We start from the raw sequence: 14,569 nt of genomic DNA, 5'->3' as shown, positions 1-14,569 counted from the left end.
GCGGGAGCGGGCATCGCTGGTCGTTTCCGACATTTGGATGCCCGATTTGTGCACAATTACTGAGTGATTGCACGATTATGATGTCGTAATCGTGCAATCTCTCAGTGTAATCGCCTAGTGGATTGGCACCTTTACTTTGCAAGGTGATAAAAATTGTGCTGACACTATAAGGAAGGATATTCATGCATTTGACTGGGCAGCTACCAAACAGTCAGCCACATCAACATACATTAACTGAGTTATGTGACAGCACACCAGCTCTCTGACACTGATTAAGCCACCACTGCGAGGGAAGGAGGATGATGGAGATAGTATGGTGGGAGTGTGATGGAAGGAGGATGATGGAGGAGAGATATGAGGGAAGGAGGATGATGGAGGAGAGGATGTGGTGGGGGTGTGAGAGAAGGAGGATGATGGAGGAGAGATATGAGGGAAGGTTGATGATGGAGGAGAGGATGTGGTGGGGGTGTGAGAGAAGGAGGATGATGGAGGAGAGATATGAGGGAAGGTTGATGATGGAGGAGAGGATGTGGTGGGGGTGTGAGAGAAGGAGGATGATGGAGGAGAGATATGAGGGAAGGTGGATGATGGAGGAGAGGATGTGGTGGGGGTGTGAGAGAAGGAGGATGATGGAGATAGTATAGTGGGAGTGTGATGGAAGGAGGATGATGGAGGAAAGGATGTGGTGGGGGTGTGAGGGAAGGAGGAAGCTAGTGGAGAGGATATGGTCAAGGTGTGTGGGAAGGAGGATTATGAAGGAGAGGATGTGGCTGGAGTATGAGGGAAGGAGGGTGATGGAGGGGGAGGACAGGATGTGGCTGGAGTGTGAGGGAAGGAGGGTGATGGAGGGGGAGGAGAGGATGTGGCTGGGGTGTGAAGGAAGAGGAGGATTAGTAACTGATCAGCCATTAGGTAGATCAGACTGCAGCCTAGGGCTTAAGTGAGCACCAATCCTCCTTATTGGGGTATAGCCTGAGCAATCTTGGACAACTTTGACATGTACCCAGCTTCTCAAAGTACTTTCAGCTTCGTTCCACTGTGGAATTGGCACGTCAGTGTAGAGGAGCTGTCATCTGGACTGTAAAGAAGATGCAGGGGTCTCTTAACTAAGCCTTGGAGAGAGATAAAGTGGATGGAGATAAACCTTGGAATTCAATTAGAGGCGAAAAGCCATATTCGCCTGTTTTTTTGTGAAAAATTTGCCTAAAAAAAATTTGCCAAATTCAATTCCAGGACAATTTCGCCTAAGTGGAAACAATTCTCCAAAAATGATTCTCCAATCAATAGCTGGTGAAAAGAAATGCAAAATCTTTATTTTGGGGTGCAAACGTGGGGAAACAACTCAGACCCCTTGGGACAGCCCCCCAAAGGACAAATACGAAAAAAAAATAGAAACTAAAACCTAAGAACACCCCAAAAAAGACATATCATTTTTGGGGTGTAAATTTAAAAAGTGGGGGGATAAACATTAAAAGTAGCGAAAAAGACTTCTTGGGGGTCCACAAGTATGGGTCAGGTGTTTTTGGGATTGCAGGTGCATGCAGCAGGTGGATTTTTCACATTTTTTTAAAAGTTCACTTTAGAGACATAAAAACATGCTTGCACCCATTTTCAAGTACCCCAAATTTGACAGGACTACTTATTTCCACCAAAAACTACAGCTTTATGCCATTCTTCACCACTTTTACAAAAACGCTAATAGCAAGCAATTTACACAACTTAAGTACACAAAATAGCTTTATTAGGGCTATTAGTACACATCTATATTGATTCCCTATGTTAGTGCATCTTTTTCTGGGGTACAGACTGATTTCCCCAATTCTTTCAATACTTTTCACCTGTTCCGTATTCGCCTGTTTCCGTGTTCGCCTGTTTTGTAATTGAATTAGGCGAAAAGCGGGGACGAGCACGGAATAAATTAGCCTCTGAAACAAGCGAATGAAGCGAACAGTCGGACAGGCGAAAACTTCGCCTCTAATTGAATATGGCTCAAAGTACCAACCAATCAGCTCCTGTCATTTTTCAAACAAAGTGACTGGAGCTGATTGGTTGTATCTTCATTTACTTTATCTCTCTCCACGGCTTGGTACATAGACCCCGCAGAGCGCACAGGATGGAGTTTAATGTTAAGTAGTTAATACTAATAATAATAAGTATGATGCTACATTGGTTTCGAGAGCTGATGTTTCGAGGTAGATGAGAGTGTAGGGGGGGACGTGGCTTGCAGAGCTATAGGATTCATGGTATTGTTATGAGAAGGGACACTTAAGGGTAGCAACCAACAAGATTCTGTTTATAATTTTCTATTACGCAATAGAGAAATAATAGTAGCTGATTAGTTGCTGTGGGCAACACCTCCACTTTTCAATTTTAGAAGCTTTAGCAAATCTACCCCCTAGCCTCTCACATCAGCATTATGCTAGGTACTTATAGCAGGAGACAATATAACAGTGAAGTGAACTTGTCCTCAGACCTCACCTCCACAGACTCCACCCCCCATTTAGGGCTGCTTCAGAAATTTCCCGGGCTGGTTTTCAATCCCAATCCGCCCCTGACCACAACCATTGTAGAGCATGTGTACTCTACCACTATAACTTAGCCCCAAGGTGTAAGAAAAAATTTTTTAATGTCGCTCTCTTGGCAAGTTTAATAAACAATGTCACCTTGGCTGAAGGCAAGAACAGAACCATGGTCATTACATAAAGTATGTGCTTCATCATGCTGTTAACAGGAAGCAACTGTATCCAACCACTGATTGTTATCGGAGACAGATCATGTCTGTAGCAGTAGGTGGTGGGACTTGGAATGACTACTCATATTGGTGGCACGGTACTGTGTATTATATCATAGGCTGTAAGGTGACATGTAAGCTGTATATGGTGAGTATAGGTCTATAATGCTACTATGGAGCTACAAATAGTGTGGTCGGGATATGGGACTATGTTGTGGATGGTAATTACTACTTCATCAATTTATACAGTATAAACATTCTTATCTTTATACGAGAACATTATGCAATGCACAGACAGTGCTCTAAGGGGTCTATGTACTAAAGCTGGATGTGAGATAAAATTGTGAGAGAAAAAGTATTAACCAATCTCCTCCTGTCATTTTTCAAACACAGCTTGTAAAATGTAAGTTAGAAACTGATTGGTTAGTGCTTTATCTCTCACAATTTTCTCTCACTCCAGTCTTTGATAAATACCCGTTAAGTACATCATTTTAACTAAACAATACATATCAGTGTTTTCCTTTTTTGGCGCTTTCTTCAAACCATGTGTTGTTTTTTTCTGGTGGTATTCGATGTTCAGGGTGATTTTGCAGGGTATTAGATCCCAGACAATGTGGAATATAGCATTTGGGAGTCATTGACTAAAATAGATGAGCACCTTTGAGTTAGCCATTACAATAAGGGAGGCCTTGATAATTCTATAGAAAATAGAAAAGTGTATCTAAAAGTATGAGTATGGGTTACTAAGCAGTCAGGTCTCCAGCAAGGGAAAATAGGCAGATTTAGCAGTCTGCAAGAGGCTCATGTCTCAAATGCAAGTGCATTGCAGCCTGTCCAGTAGTAATGAATTGATGTGGTATACATGCCATGTGATAGGTGATCCCTCCTCTGCTTTTAATGACTTGTGAGTTGCTTTAACCCCATGAGGTTTACCTCAATTTCTAGTCTCAACTGCAGCCTTAATACACAGGATAATAGGTCTCTCTTCCTTTAGATTCAATTTAGAAGCAATTGTTTTGCTATTACACAAATCTTTTTACAAAAAAGAAACTGCCTTCCCTAGCTGGTAAATCCCCCATCTGTCAGCAGATTTCTCCATTGCATTACCTAGGTTGTATTAAATCATTTCTGTAAAAAGGTTTTAAAAGTAAAATATTTAATTCAGCCCAGGCACCTAGATTTGGGGAATAGCAGGAGCAGAATATTTTCCAACTATTTAAGATGACAGGTACGCATCAATACCTATTCTGCATGATCTGGTGACACTGCTGATATTTCTGCTTCCAACACTTACAGAGAACACTTCTGATAAGAACATTCCTGCTATAGAAAAACAGTGACATTGATGCACAGGGCTGAAATGTTTATTAGTGACCATGCAATGCATAAAAGAGAAACTGATTAGCTGGGGTAGGGCCACTATGATACAATTTGTGGCACCAGACCACCCCCTCCTCCCCTGTCAGCAAGTATGACGTACACATATATGATTCTACCACTGCTGTCATATAGAGTATTTACATTTTACTCATTAAGTCTTTACCCTATATCCGTTGATGCAAAGTTAGTAGCAAAATGGGCACAAATGACTCCAAAAAATAGTGTATTCAAATATTGTGTATCCCCGCACACATCTCAGGATGTGTATAGGTATGTATTCTCAGTATATGTGTGGCTTGTGGCAAGTCATCATCATCATCATCATCATCAACATGCATTCAACTGATGTAGTGCTCATCGTACATCAGGTCAAATATATATATATATATATATATATATATATACACACATTTTTATATACCAAAACATCCTCCAAGAGGAACTTCTCCCAACCATCCAAGAACAGTTTGTTGATGAACAAAGCCTTTTCCAGCATGATGGAGCACCTTGCCGTAAGGCAAAAGTGGTAACTAAGTGGCTCGGACAACAAAACATTGAAATTTTGGGTCCATGGCCAGGAAACTCCCCAGACCTTAAATGCCATCGAGAACTTGTGGTCAATCCTCAGTGGCGGGTGGACAAACAAAAACCCACAAATTCTGACAAACTCCAAGCATTGATTAGGCAAGAATGGGCGGCCATCAGTCAGTATGTGGACAGAAGTTGATTGACAGCATGCCAGGGCGAATTGCAGAGGTCTTGAAAAAGAAGGGTCAACATTGCAAATATTGACTCTTTGCATAAACTTAATGTAATTGTCAATAAAAGCCTTTGACACATATGAAATGCTTGTAATATTACTTCAGTATTCCTTAGTAACATCTTACAAAAAGGTCTAAAGACACTGAAGCAGCAAACTTTGTCATTCTCAAAACTTTTGGCCATGGCTGTATGTATATAAGTATGTATATATACAGTGTGTGTGTATATATATATATATATATATATATATATATAATGTTATTCCTCATTTAAAGTAAGTAAAATAAAAGTGTAAGTTCTGTACTTACCAGCACATTGTACTGAGAGACAGATATATTGTTAGGGTGGACAGTCAGTCTGACACACTGCTTCATCTCTGATGCGAATCTTCTAGCCTCATGAGATCGCTCACATCTCTCCTTTCTTGTACACCTGAAATACAGGGGAAAGCACACTTACTATAATTTATATAAATAACAGTACACCATTGCAAATCACCTGAACAGCAGATTCTGCACTGTGCATTCAGGTGTAGTACCCTGTGACTGACCAGCCATTGTGGAATTGCATCTCAGCATGCACCGAGCTGGTCAAGCACAGGGTTCCCACATCTGGTCTAAATCAATCATAGAGACTAAAGTAATATCATTTAATAAACAATGTAATTAACAATCATCACAAAGAATTAAAATGAACTGGACTCTATATCCCATTAGACAATATGACCGCTATGCAAGCAAGATATAAAATAATATAATTGAGGGTTTGGTTTTTCTTTTATTAAATATATTACTTTCATTATGAAAACTATTGTGTCACTGCTATTATTGCTATAAATTACTGGCTACAATGTCTCTATAACCTGGTGCATACTAAACAGAAGTGTCATACAAAACAAATGTAATCAGAAGAAGGTAGATTCTTATATAAAAAGAAGCAGAAAATGTTATCTAATAAGCAAGCCACATACAGTAAATGCACTATTGCTCAGTGTATTATGTGCCAAACTAAGAAAATCATGTGAACCTCTCAGTGCCAATCATCATGCCCATCTTACCAGCTTTCTCCTCTTCCCTTCACTGTTCTAATTAGTCAGTCAGAGAAGCAAAAAAGGCAAAAAAATAATGTACAAGGATAACCTCAATAATACAGTCTGTTTCATTTATTTACACTGCTTTTGCATACCTCCCAACATTGTAAGTGTGTAAAGCAGTATAACATCAGTAGCATAGCCAGGGTGGGTGCAGCAGGGTCACTCCCCCAGCTAAAAATCGATGCCTATGCTGGTCAGCAGTGCACTACACTTACTGCTAGTTACTGCACTGACTGTCGGTGCTGTATCTGTTCGACGCCCGGATGAAACTGGAAGAGATGAAGGAATGGAAGGGTAGCACACAACAGGCCTTATAGATGAGGCGCTGGAGTCACAATACGAAATCAAAGTGTACACTACAGGACAAACAGATAAGAGGAAGGGAAGGGCACAATACAGGATATACAGTTGTGATTTTTTTGGGGGGGGCAGGGGGAGGATATAGAACATAATACAGATCAAACAGGTGAGGGGGATAACAAAAAAGGACATACAGATGGGGAGCCACGTGGACTGTCTGATGACCTTAGAAGCCTATTTTTCCATGTTTGCTACCCCTTATGCCAAAAGCAGTGGAAAGCATGGATGTACCAAAAGAAACAGGACATGGCCACCCAATGCTTGGGGCATTTTGCATTATGCTGGGTCATGCCACATACCCCCTGGGCATACAGTGCTTCTGAAGCAGTAAGCCACCCTTAACAACCTCACTCAGTCTCCTGAAACATTCCCTCAATGCCACGTGCACCAGTGGTAGGTGCTCACCCGGGACTAGGGATACTGGACTCTTTTGGGTCCCAAAAATACAGGCAGTGGACTGGGCCAGGGGGCCATGAGTTGTTAGTTACCTTCTCCATTGCGGTCACGTTGTTTAAGAGATTCCTATTTATTTTCTAATGCACTCACCAGTGAAACAAATCAGTTTGCTACCTGAGGACTGGATTCTGAGTTGGGAACAAAGCAAAAAAAAAGGTGTAACATTACACATTGGCAAAACCATGCTGCACTGCAGGTGGGGCAGATTTAGAATGTGCAGAGGGATTTAGATTTGGGAGAGGAGTATCCCAGCTGAACTGTACATTGCAGTGTAAAAATAAAGCTGTCCAGTATTTGTGAGCTACATGCAAAAGCAGCCAGTATTTACCATGCATGCAAAAATAATAAATGTATTTGCTCTCCTTGCAGTGCAACATGTTTTGTTCAGATATAAAATTACTTGTGTTCTTTTGCTTTGCTCCATACTCAGTATTAGCCCCTGTAGCAACCAGCAAAATGAAATGATTGATTATTATAAGCTTAGTATTAGTAGTTATCCCTCACTGTCCAAGGTGGTGGTCCACCTTGGACAGTGAGGGATAACTACTAATACTGAAGCTGATGTTGAACAGTCGCCAACTTTTCCAGCATTTCTTGAGTAAATTCAAACTGTGCAAGCTCAGTTAGCAAATGCGCATGTACTGCACAGTATGTGACTATGCAGACAACCGCAAACATTCTACACCTATCAAACATCACAAATATAAAGGTGGATCAGAAATGTGATGGGCATTCTCATGTAGACAACATTTAGTAAGGGCATGTGCATGCAGAACAGCAAAAAAAAGTATAAGCCTGTTAGTAGGAGTGTAGTTTGCATCAATTATAGGGCTGCAGCAAGCACACACTGGTGATGAAGATGATCATGATGATTATAAATAGTAACCAGTCACATATGCTGCCAATCCACAGGCATACACTCTGAAGATGCGTACGACTCTGCATATGTACGGAAATACACTATTTTTCTGCTTTTACTGTTGAATAATGTTCGCCTGATGTACTTCCAACTCTACGTCAGCCCCAATGTATTAAGAGCCTGATTCAGAGACTACGCTAATGCCGCAGCAGCTGCAAAGTTGTACACAGTGGATGTGCGAAAATAGGCAAATGTCACAGCTGCGGGATTTGTATTGAGGCGCTCACTTGCGGCTTCACATTCCAAACTGCTACGTACAAAGATGCAGCTTGACCACAGATTTGTCAATTATCGGACTCCTGACGGACTCCTGAGTAACCCTATGGTTGCGCAGAATAGCCGCCGAAATTTAGAAACCGGAGCTATTTCCACTGCATTTGGGATTACAGTCGCAGGCAGAGATACGCCCCAAAAATGTTTGTGACACTTTTGCGTTTGAGTCACCACCTCCCTGTTGCAGCCACAAACTGTCCCTCCCTGTCAATCAATTTGCAAATAAATCCTAACTGCGAGCGTCATCGGTAATGACACTTGACGCATGTGCAACAAGACTCAGGTCTATTTACTAAGCAGTGTTAGGAGACAGAGTGAAAAGTGATAAGAAAGTGATAAGGTGCCAGCCAATCAGCTCCAAACTGCCATCTCACAGGCTGTGTTTGAAAAATTACAATTGGGAGCTGATTGGCTGGCACCTTATAACTAACTAATCACTTTTCACTCTGTCTCCTAACACTGCTTAGTAAATAGACCCCAGAGACACATGCGCACACCACCGATAATCACTCAGCTGCGTAAAACATTTTCATTGCTTCCCTCTCTGAATCAGGCCCTAAGTTCAAATCTGCACTAGACTATACTACACTTCATCTCTAACTTGCACTAGACAGATAAAAGCTCACTGATGATTGGTAGCTATTATTTAGTGCACATTTCCTATTGAATGCAATTAGCTACTTAATAACTCAATGGCAACAAGAAAATGTACATTTTGAAACATTTGCTATCATCTAAATCCTGCTGCCAGGCAGCCACTTAAGTCTGCCTCATTATAGGTCCAGCCACGCGTGTACTGTATATTTCTGGGGTGATGCTGTGTACGAGGTGGCCGTGACACTGTGCTCAGGTAGGTTTCATTTGTTACTCACCGACATTGTGAGAAATGTACATCCAGCAGGTACTAATTGCTGTATGGGACTGCATGAGGCACCAGGCAGCACACCAATTAATTTTTCCACTAAATTCTTGATTTAGCAAAATGTGTCTCTAGCTATATTTTATAAATATGCAACATTCACTAATAGTAATTCTCAGAGGCAATGCATCCACTGCACTGGGTTAAGTGTATAAAACTCTTCCAAACGGAGGCAGATGCCGATAGTGCGGCAGGGGAGCTATTAGCTGTGAAAACAAAACCGCTCTCATCAGATCTTTCAAAGAGAAAAGGGAGCTTGGCACAGCATAGACACCCACCGAAATTCTACCAATCAGATATGATTTAATTAGCAGAAAGTCGGAGGAATGCATTATTGGTATATGCCTCCTCAAATGAAGAACTCATTAGGAATCCCTGGTCAATTAATCTATGCTAATGGAAATGTTTATTTTATTTATTTATTTTAAAATATTGCTTGAAGAAACAGATGAATGTTTCATACTGTGTAACAATAAGACGTCTTTCTATATCAGCAGATCTGTTTTACTACCATTTAATCTAAGAGGAAAGCCATCCATGAAGTAATTTGCTACGTGTAAAACAGAAAGCTTGCAGTGGAAGACAATAAATGCGGCATAAATGTGACACTGTGTGGCGGGCTGAGGTCATGCACGCTGCATTGCATGTATCCAGGACACAACAGTCCATTCTTCAGTATTGTGCACCTAAGTATTTAACTAGACATATTAAGCTCCTTTAAGGAGAAAATTAAATATAATCACAAACTTTCTCAAGCAATACATCTAAAACATATCTAGAAACATCTGTGGCCCACACTAAACTGGGGAGGAATCCAACAGCTAATTAAAAATGGTATCACAATATATCTAAGAACAAAGAACAAGAATTCTATATAGAGTCAGGTGCATAAATATTGGGACATTGACAGAATTTTCATATTTTGGCCTCTATTCACCACCACAATGGCTTTGAAATGAAACAAACAAGATGTGCTTTAACTGCAGACTTTCAGATTTAATTTGAGGGTAATTACATCCAAATCTGGTGAACGGTGTAGGAATTACAACGGTTTCTATATGTGCCTCCCACTTTTTAAGGGGCCAAAAGTAATGGGACTATCAACTCCAAAGCTATTTCATGGACAGGTGTGGGCTATTCCCTCGTTATTTCATTATCAATTAAGCAGGTAAAAGGTCTGGAGTTGATTCTAGGTGTGACATTTGCATTTGGAATCAGTTGCTGTCGATTCTCAATATGAGATCCAAAGAGCTGTCACTATCAGTGAAGCAAGCCATCATTAGGCTGAAAAATCAAAACAAATCCATCAGAGAGATAGCAAAAACATTAGGTGTGGCCAAATCAACTGTTTGGAACATTCTAAAAAAGAAAGAACACACCGGAGAGCTCAGCAACACCAAAAGACCCAGAAGACCAAGGAAAACAACTGTGGTGGATCACAGAAGAATTATTTCCCTGGTGAAGAAAAACCCCTTCACAACAGTTGGCCAAATGAAGAACACTCTCCAGGAGTTAGGTGTATGTGTCAAAGTCAACAATCAAAAGAAGACTTTACAAGAGTGAATATAGAGGGTTCACCACAAGATGTAAACCATTGGTGAGCCTCAAAAACAGGAAGACCAGATTAGAGTTTACCAAACAACATCTAAAAAAGCCATTACAGTTCTGGAACAACATCCTATGGACAGATGAGACAAAGATCAACTTGTACCAGAGTGATGGGAAGAGAAGAGTATGGAGAAGGAAAGGAACTGCTCATGATCCAAAACATACCACCTCATCAGTGAAGCATGGTGGTGGTAGTGTCATGGCGTGGGCATGTATGGCTGCCAATGGAACTGGTTCCCTTGTATTTATTGATGATGTGACTATTGACAAAAGCAGCAGAATGAATGTGTTTCAGGCAATATTATATGCTCATATTTAGTCAAATGCTTCAGAACTCATTGGACGGTGCTTCACAGTGCAGATGGACAATGACCCAAAGCATACTGCAAAAGCAACCAAAGAGTTTTTTAAGGCTAAAAAGTGGAATGTTATGCAATGGCCAAGTCAATCCCCTGACCTGAATCCGATTGAGCATGCATTTCACTTGATGAAGACAAAACTGATGGGAAAATGCCCCAAGAACAAGCAGGAACTGAAGACATTTGCAGTAGAGGCCTGGCAGAGCATCATCAGGGATGAAACCCAGCGTCTGGTGATGTCTATGCATTCCAGACTTCAGGCTGTAATTGCCTGCAAAGGATTTGCAACAAAGTATTAAAAAGTGAAAGTTAGATTTAGGATTGTTTAGTTTGTCCCATTTCTTTTGGCCCCTTAAAATGTGGGAGGCACATATAGAAACCGTTGTAATTCCTACACCGTTCACCTGATTTGGATGTAATTACCCTCAAATTAAATCTGAAAGTCTGCAGTTAAAGCACAACTTGTTTGTTTCATTTCAAAGCCATTGTGGTGGTGAATAGAGTTCAAAATATGAAAATTCTGTCAATGTCCCAATATTTATGCACCTGAATGTATCTCCAACACATGAAATGGTTTAAGTAAAATGTAAAACAGGATAAGGGAATATACATATTGTCCAACCTGGGCTTTGTGACTATCTCTATGGAGCATATTTATTAATTATCAAGGTTTAGACCCAATAATTATAATTTTCTTATTGACACTTAATACGAATATACATCGCTCAGATGTATCAAAAATTCCATCCATGAACAGGAGCTCTGAGAGGAGCCCACCCCTGCTATGTGTTAGAAGCAAAGTCATCTATATTGTTATCCTTACACAACTTAAGCTGGCCATACACGGTGCGATATGCACCGTGCAACGTGATGGGGGATCTGATGTCCGACATATCGAGCGGTCCCCACACACGGTGCGTTCGGGTGGCCGAGCTCCCGATATGCCGTCTCCCCCACCTGCATAACAATGAATGGGATCGCACATCACATCCCCAGATCGACTGAACCTGCAGTAAGATCTGGGAGTGCGATGTACCACCCCACGGGTGTGCTCTCTGTCCGATATCATGCCCATACACGGTACGATATAGCAGCCAAATCGTACCAATCCATCGGATCGGCTGCTTTATCGCACCGTGTATGGGCACCTTAAGAGACCTTGGCGCACTACTGCGCATACGGGTTCTGCTTGGGGACCTCTGAGCACAGATCCCTCTCCCGGTAAATTGTGCTTTATAAAGCCCTTAGCTAAAATGGTGTTAGTTACACCAGCAATTACTTATTCTACTCCTTATGTGACTCTTAACACCATGGCATCTTTGTATTTCTAACACCATGGCAACCAGATTTCTAGAATTGCTTTAAAACATTAGTCTAGTAGTAGGTTGAGCTAGCATGCAATATTCTTCTAGCATCTTTATAAGATTGAGTTATTCCAAACAGTAATCAAATTGCTACAGATTAAATGAATTCACCACCATCTGAAAACACTATATATTGTGATTTGCTTTGCTGTCTTTTTTTATCAATATACTTTGAATCATAGGTTTTGTTTGCAATGCTTTTTGTATGAATGTATGCTACACAAGATTGCTGGTAGGGGTACAGCACAAACAGATAGTTTGATCACTGATTCCTTATTCATAAAGAATAAAGAGCTGGTCTGACATTATTACGGACCATACATGGGGCGATTTGAAAACATACAACACCTCGGTACATTTTCAATTTCAGCCCGATGCATCGCATGCTGCTGTGAATGGTAAACGATGCATCTTACAAGATGCTTCGGTTATCTATTTAACAGCATGACTGGTCGCAGATCTTAGGGTTTTTCCATAAGTTCTACAATGCCGATGTACGATGGCGGGGACGCGCAAGGCCATCGTACAGCATGCCAAACCACACACGATGTGCACGACTGATCGTTGCGATCAATCGAAATCTTGCAAATCGTCTAAAAAATCTTACCGTGTATGGGCCTCCTATGCCCTACCTAAGTAGAAGTGCAAAGTTCATGAAAGTTAAAGGACAAAATGAATCCTTCTCAAGTAAAAAAAATAGTAGACAACGCTATAACTACAGTCAACTTCTGACAGCTAATTATATGGGCTGCTATATCGTGTGTTTTAAAGACTCTTCAATACATGGTGCAATGTTAATATAAGTGCCTAGAACAATCTATTTTATGTGCATCTTTTCTATCAAGACAACCCCAGCAGGGCTGTTTTAAGGGATGGGGGTCCTGTGTGCAGTGGACAATTACCCCCCGCCACCCCCCTCTCCGATACAAATTTCATCTGTGCCACCTCTCCAGTGGTAAAGTCAGAAAATGCTGCATGTGCAATAAGTGACAGAATGCAGTGACAGTCTTTGCTGCTCCTGTGCGAAGCCATCTGTACGAATATATCCCCGGAAAGATGGTGCTGCTGGATAAGTACAGTATGGGAAGGACAGCCACAGTGGTGAATCAGTGAGGCATGGGGCCTGTATGCACCACACATCCTACACCCATAATAGATATAACACTAAATCCAAGCTTGGCCTGTGGCAGAGGAAGGGTGAATGAGACCTGGTTAGAGGAAATTAGCTATACTGACGTACCCCTGTATCTTCAAAGAGGAGGGTGATTACACTAATTAGAGTGCCAAACTCAAAGGAGTGAGACTAGTCTATAATGCAAGTGAAGCTCATGAGGATCATGTACACTTCAAAATAGCCCAAATGTAGTTGTATGTTCTCTTTGTACAGGTATGTCCTTATACATACAGTACTTGAAGAAGACGTGCCAAACAGCCCCTATTGGCATGTCAGGTCCTGTGCGAATCTGCTAGCACTAGGCATCTAGATTAGTTTTTATATATGGAGGGGAACAGGGGAACAATTGGGGTCCGACAGTGACTTTATACTTGTAGAATACATATATATTTATAATTAAATATAAACTATGCAGATTGTGTTTCGGAATTATTGACAATTTCCTAAGTGACAGTTATATTTAGAAGCAGGCTGTAGTAAGCTTGATGCTATGTGCCATGAACAAATGATATCAGGGAACCCTTTTAAATGTTATTTTGCTGGTAACTGAATACTTATTAAGAAGCAAGTGCATAGCCTTTATTAGCTTGGAGAGCTCAGTTTCCAATTGTACCATGCAGATCTTGCCAACAAATGATTTACCTGTAATAAATGACTTTACTATTAGCTTAATGTTTATTTGCAAGGAGTTTAACTTTCTGTTCATCTTCTAAAATGAACTTTATGTTACAAAACACTAGGCTCATGATTTCCACTACCCCATACTGTGCATAAATGTCACCGAAATTTAAGTGTGCAGCCTGCAGTCCATCCCAGAAAACTCCCATCTTTGTGCGAGTGCCCTGCGTGCTGACCGGAGGGGTCACTGGCGCGTCATTTGTAATAGCCCTCAATATGTGTCCATTTAAAATAGCCCTAAACTCACAAAGAATGTGAGGGCTTAGATCTTAGCAAATCTCTTTGAATGGGAATAGTGTTGTGTTGCAGCTAGGGAATAAAGCAAGCTCAGAAATCTCCAGTTAGTGTGTCCTTTCATGCTTTGTCCAAAAAAGAAATAGGTAACTCTATCAACAAAGTGTATAAGAATGTTGAAGCGGGACTCCGAGCCCTAGCAATCTGTCCTGCCACCTTATCTACTTGAGAAAACCTACCCTACATGCAGACCTGTTAG

General features: G+C 41.1%; 1 protein-coding gene across 1 annotated transcript in view; it reads right to left on the bottom strand.

Annotated features, from left to right (window-relative positions):
* Positions 1–14,569, bottom strand: part of PLXNA4 (plexin A4) — a 774,189-nt gene that overhangs the window by 219,580 nt on the left and 540,040 nt on the right. Inside the window, exon 6 of the mRNA XM_088468696.1 lies at positions 5,182–5,305. Coding sequence (XP_088324822.1) covers positions 5,182–5,305 — 124 coding nt within the window. The remainder of the gene's footprint in view (positions 1–5,181; positions 5,306–14,569) is intronic.

Source organism: Taudactylus pleione, unplaced genomic scaffold, assembly GCF_031769625.1.
Source record: "Taudactylus pleione unplaced genomic scaffold, aTauple2 ptg000086l, whole genome shotgun sequence".
Lineage (NCBI taxonomy): Eukaryota > Metazoa > Chordata > Amphibia > Anura > Myobatrachidae > Taudactylus > Taudactylus pleione.
The sequence above is the reverse complement of the archived record's forward strand: the minus strand, read 5'-3'. Positions and strand labels throughout refer to the sequence as shown.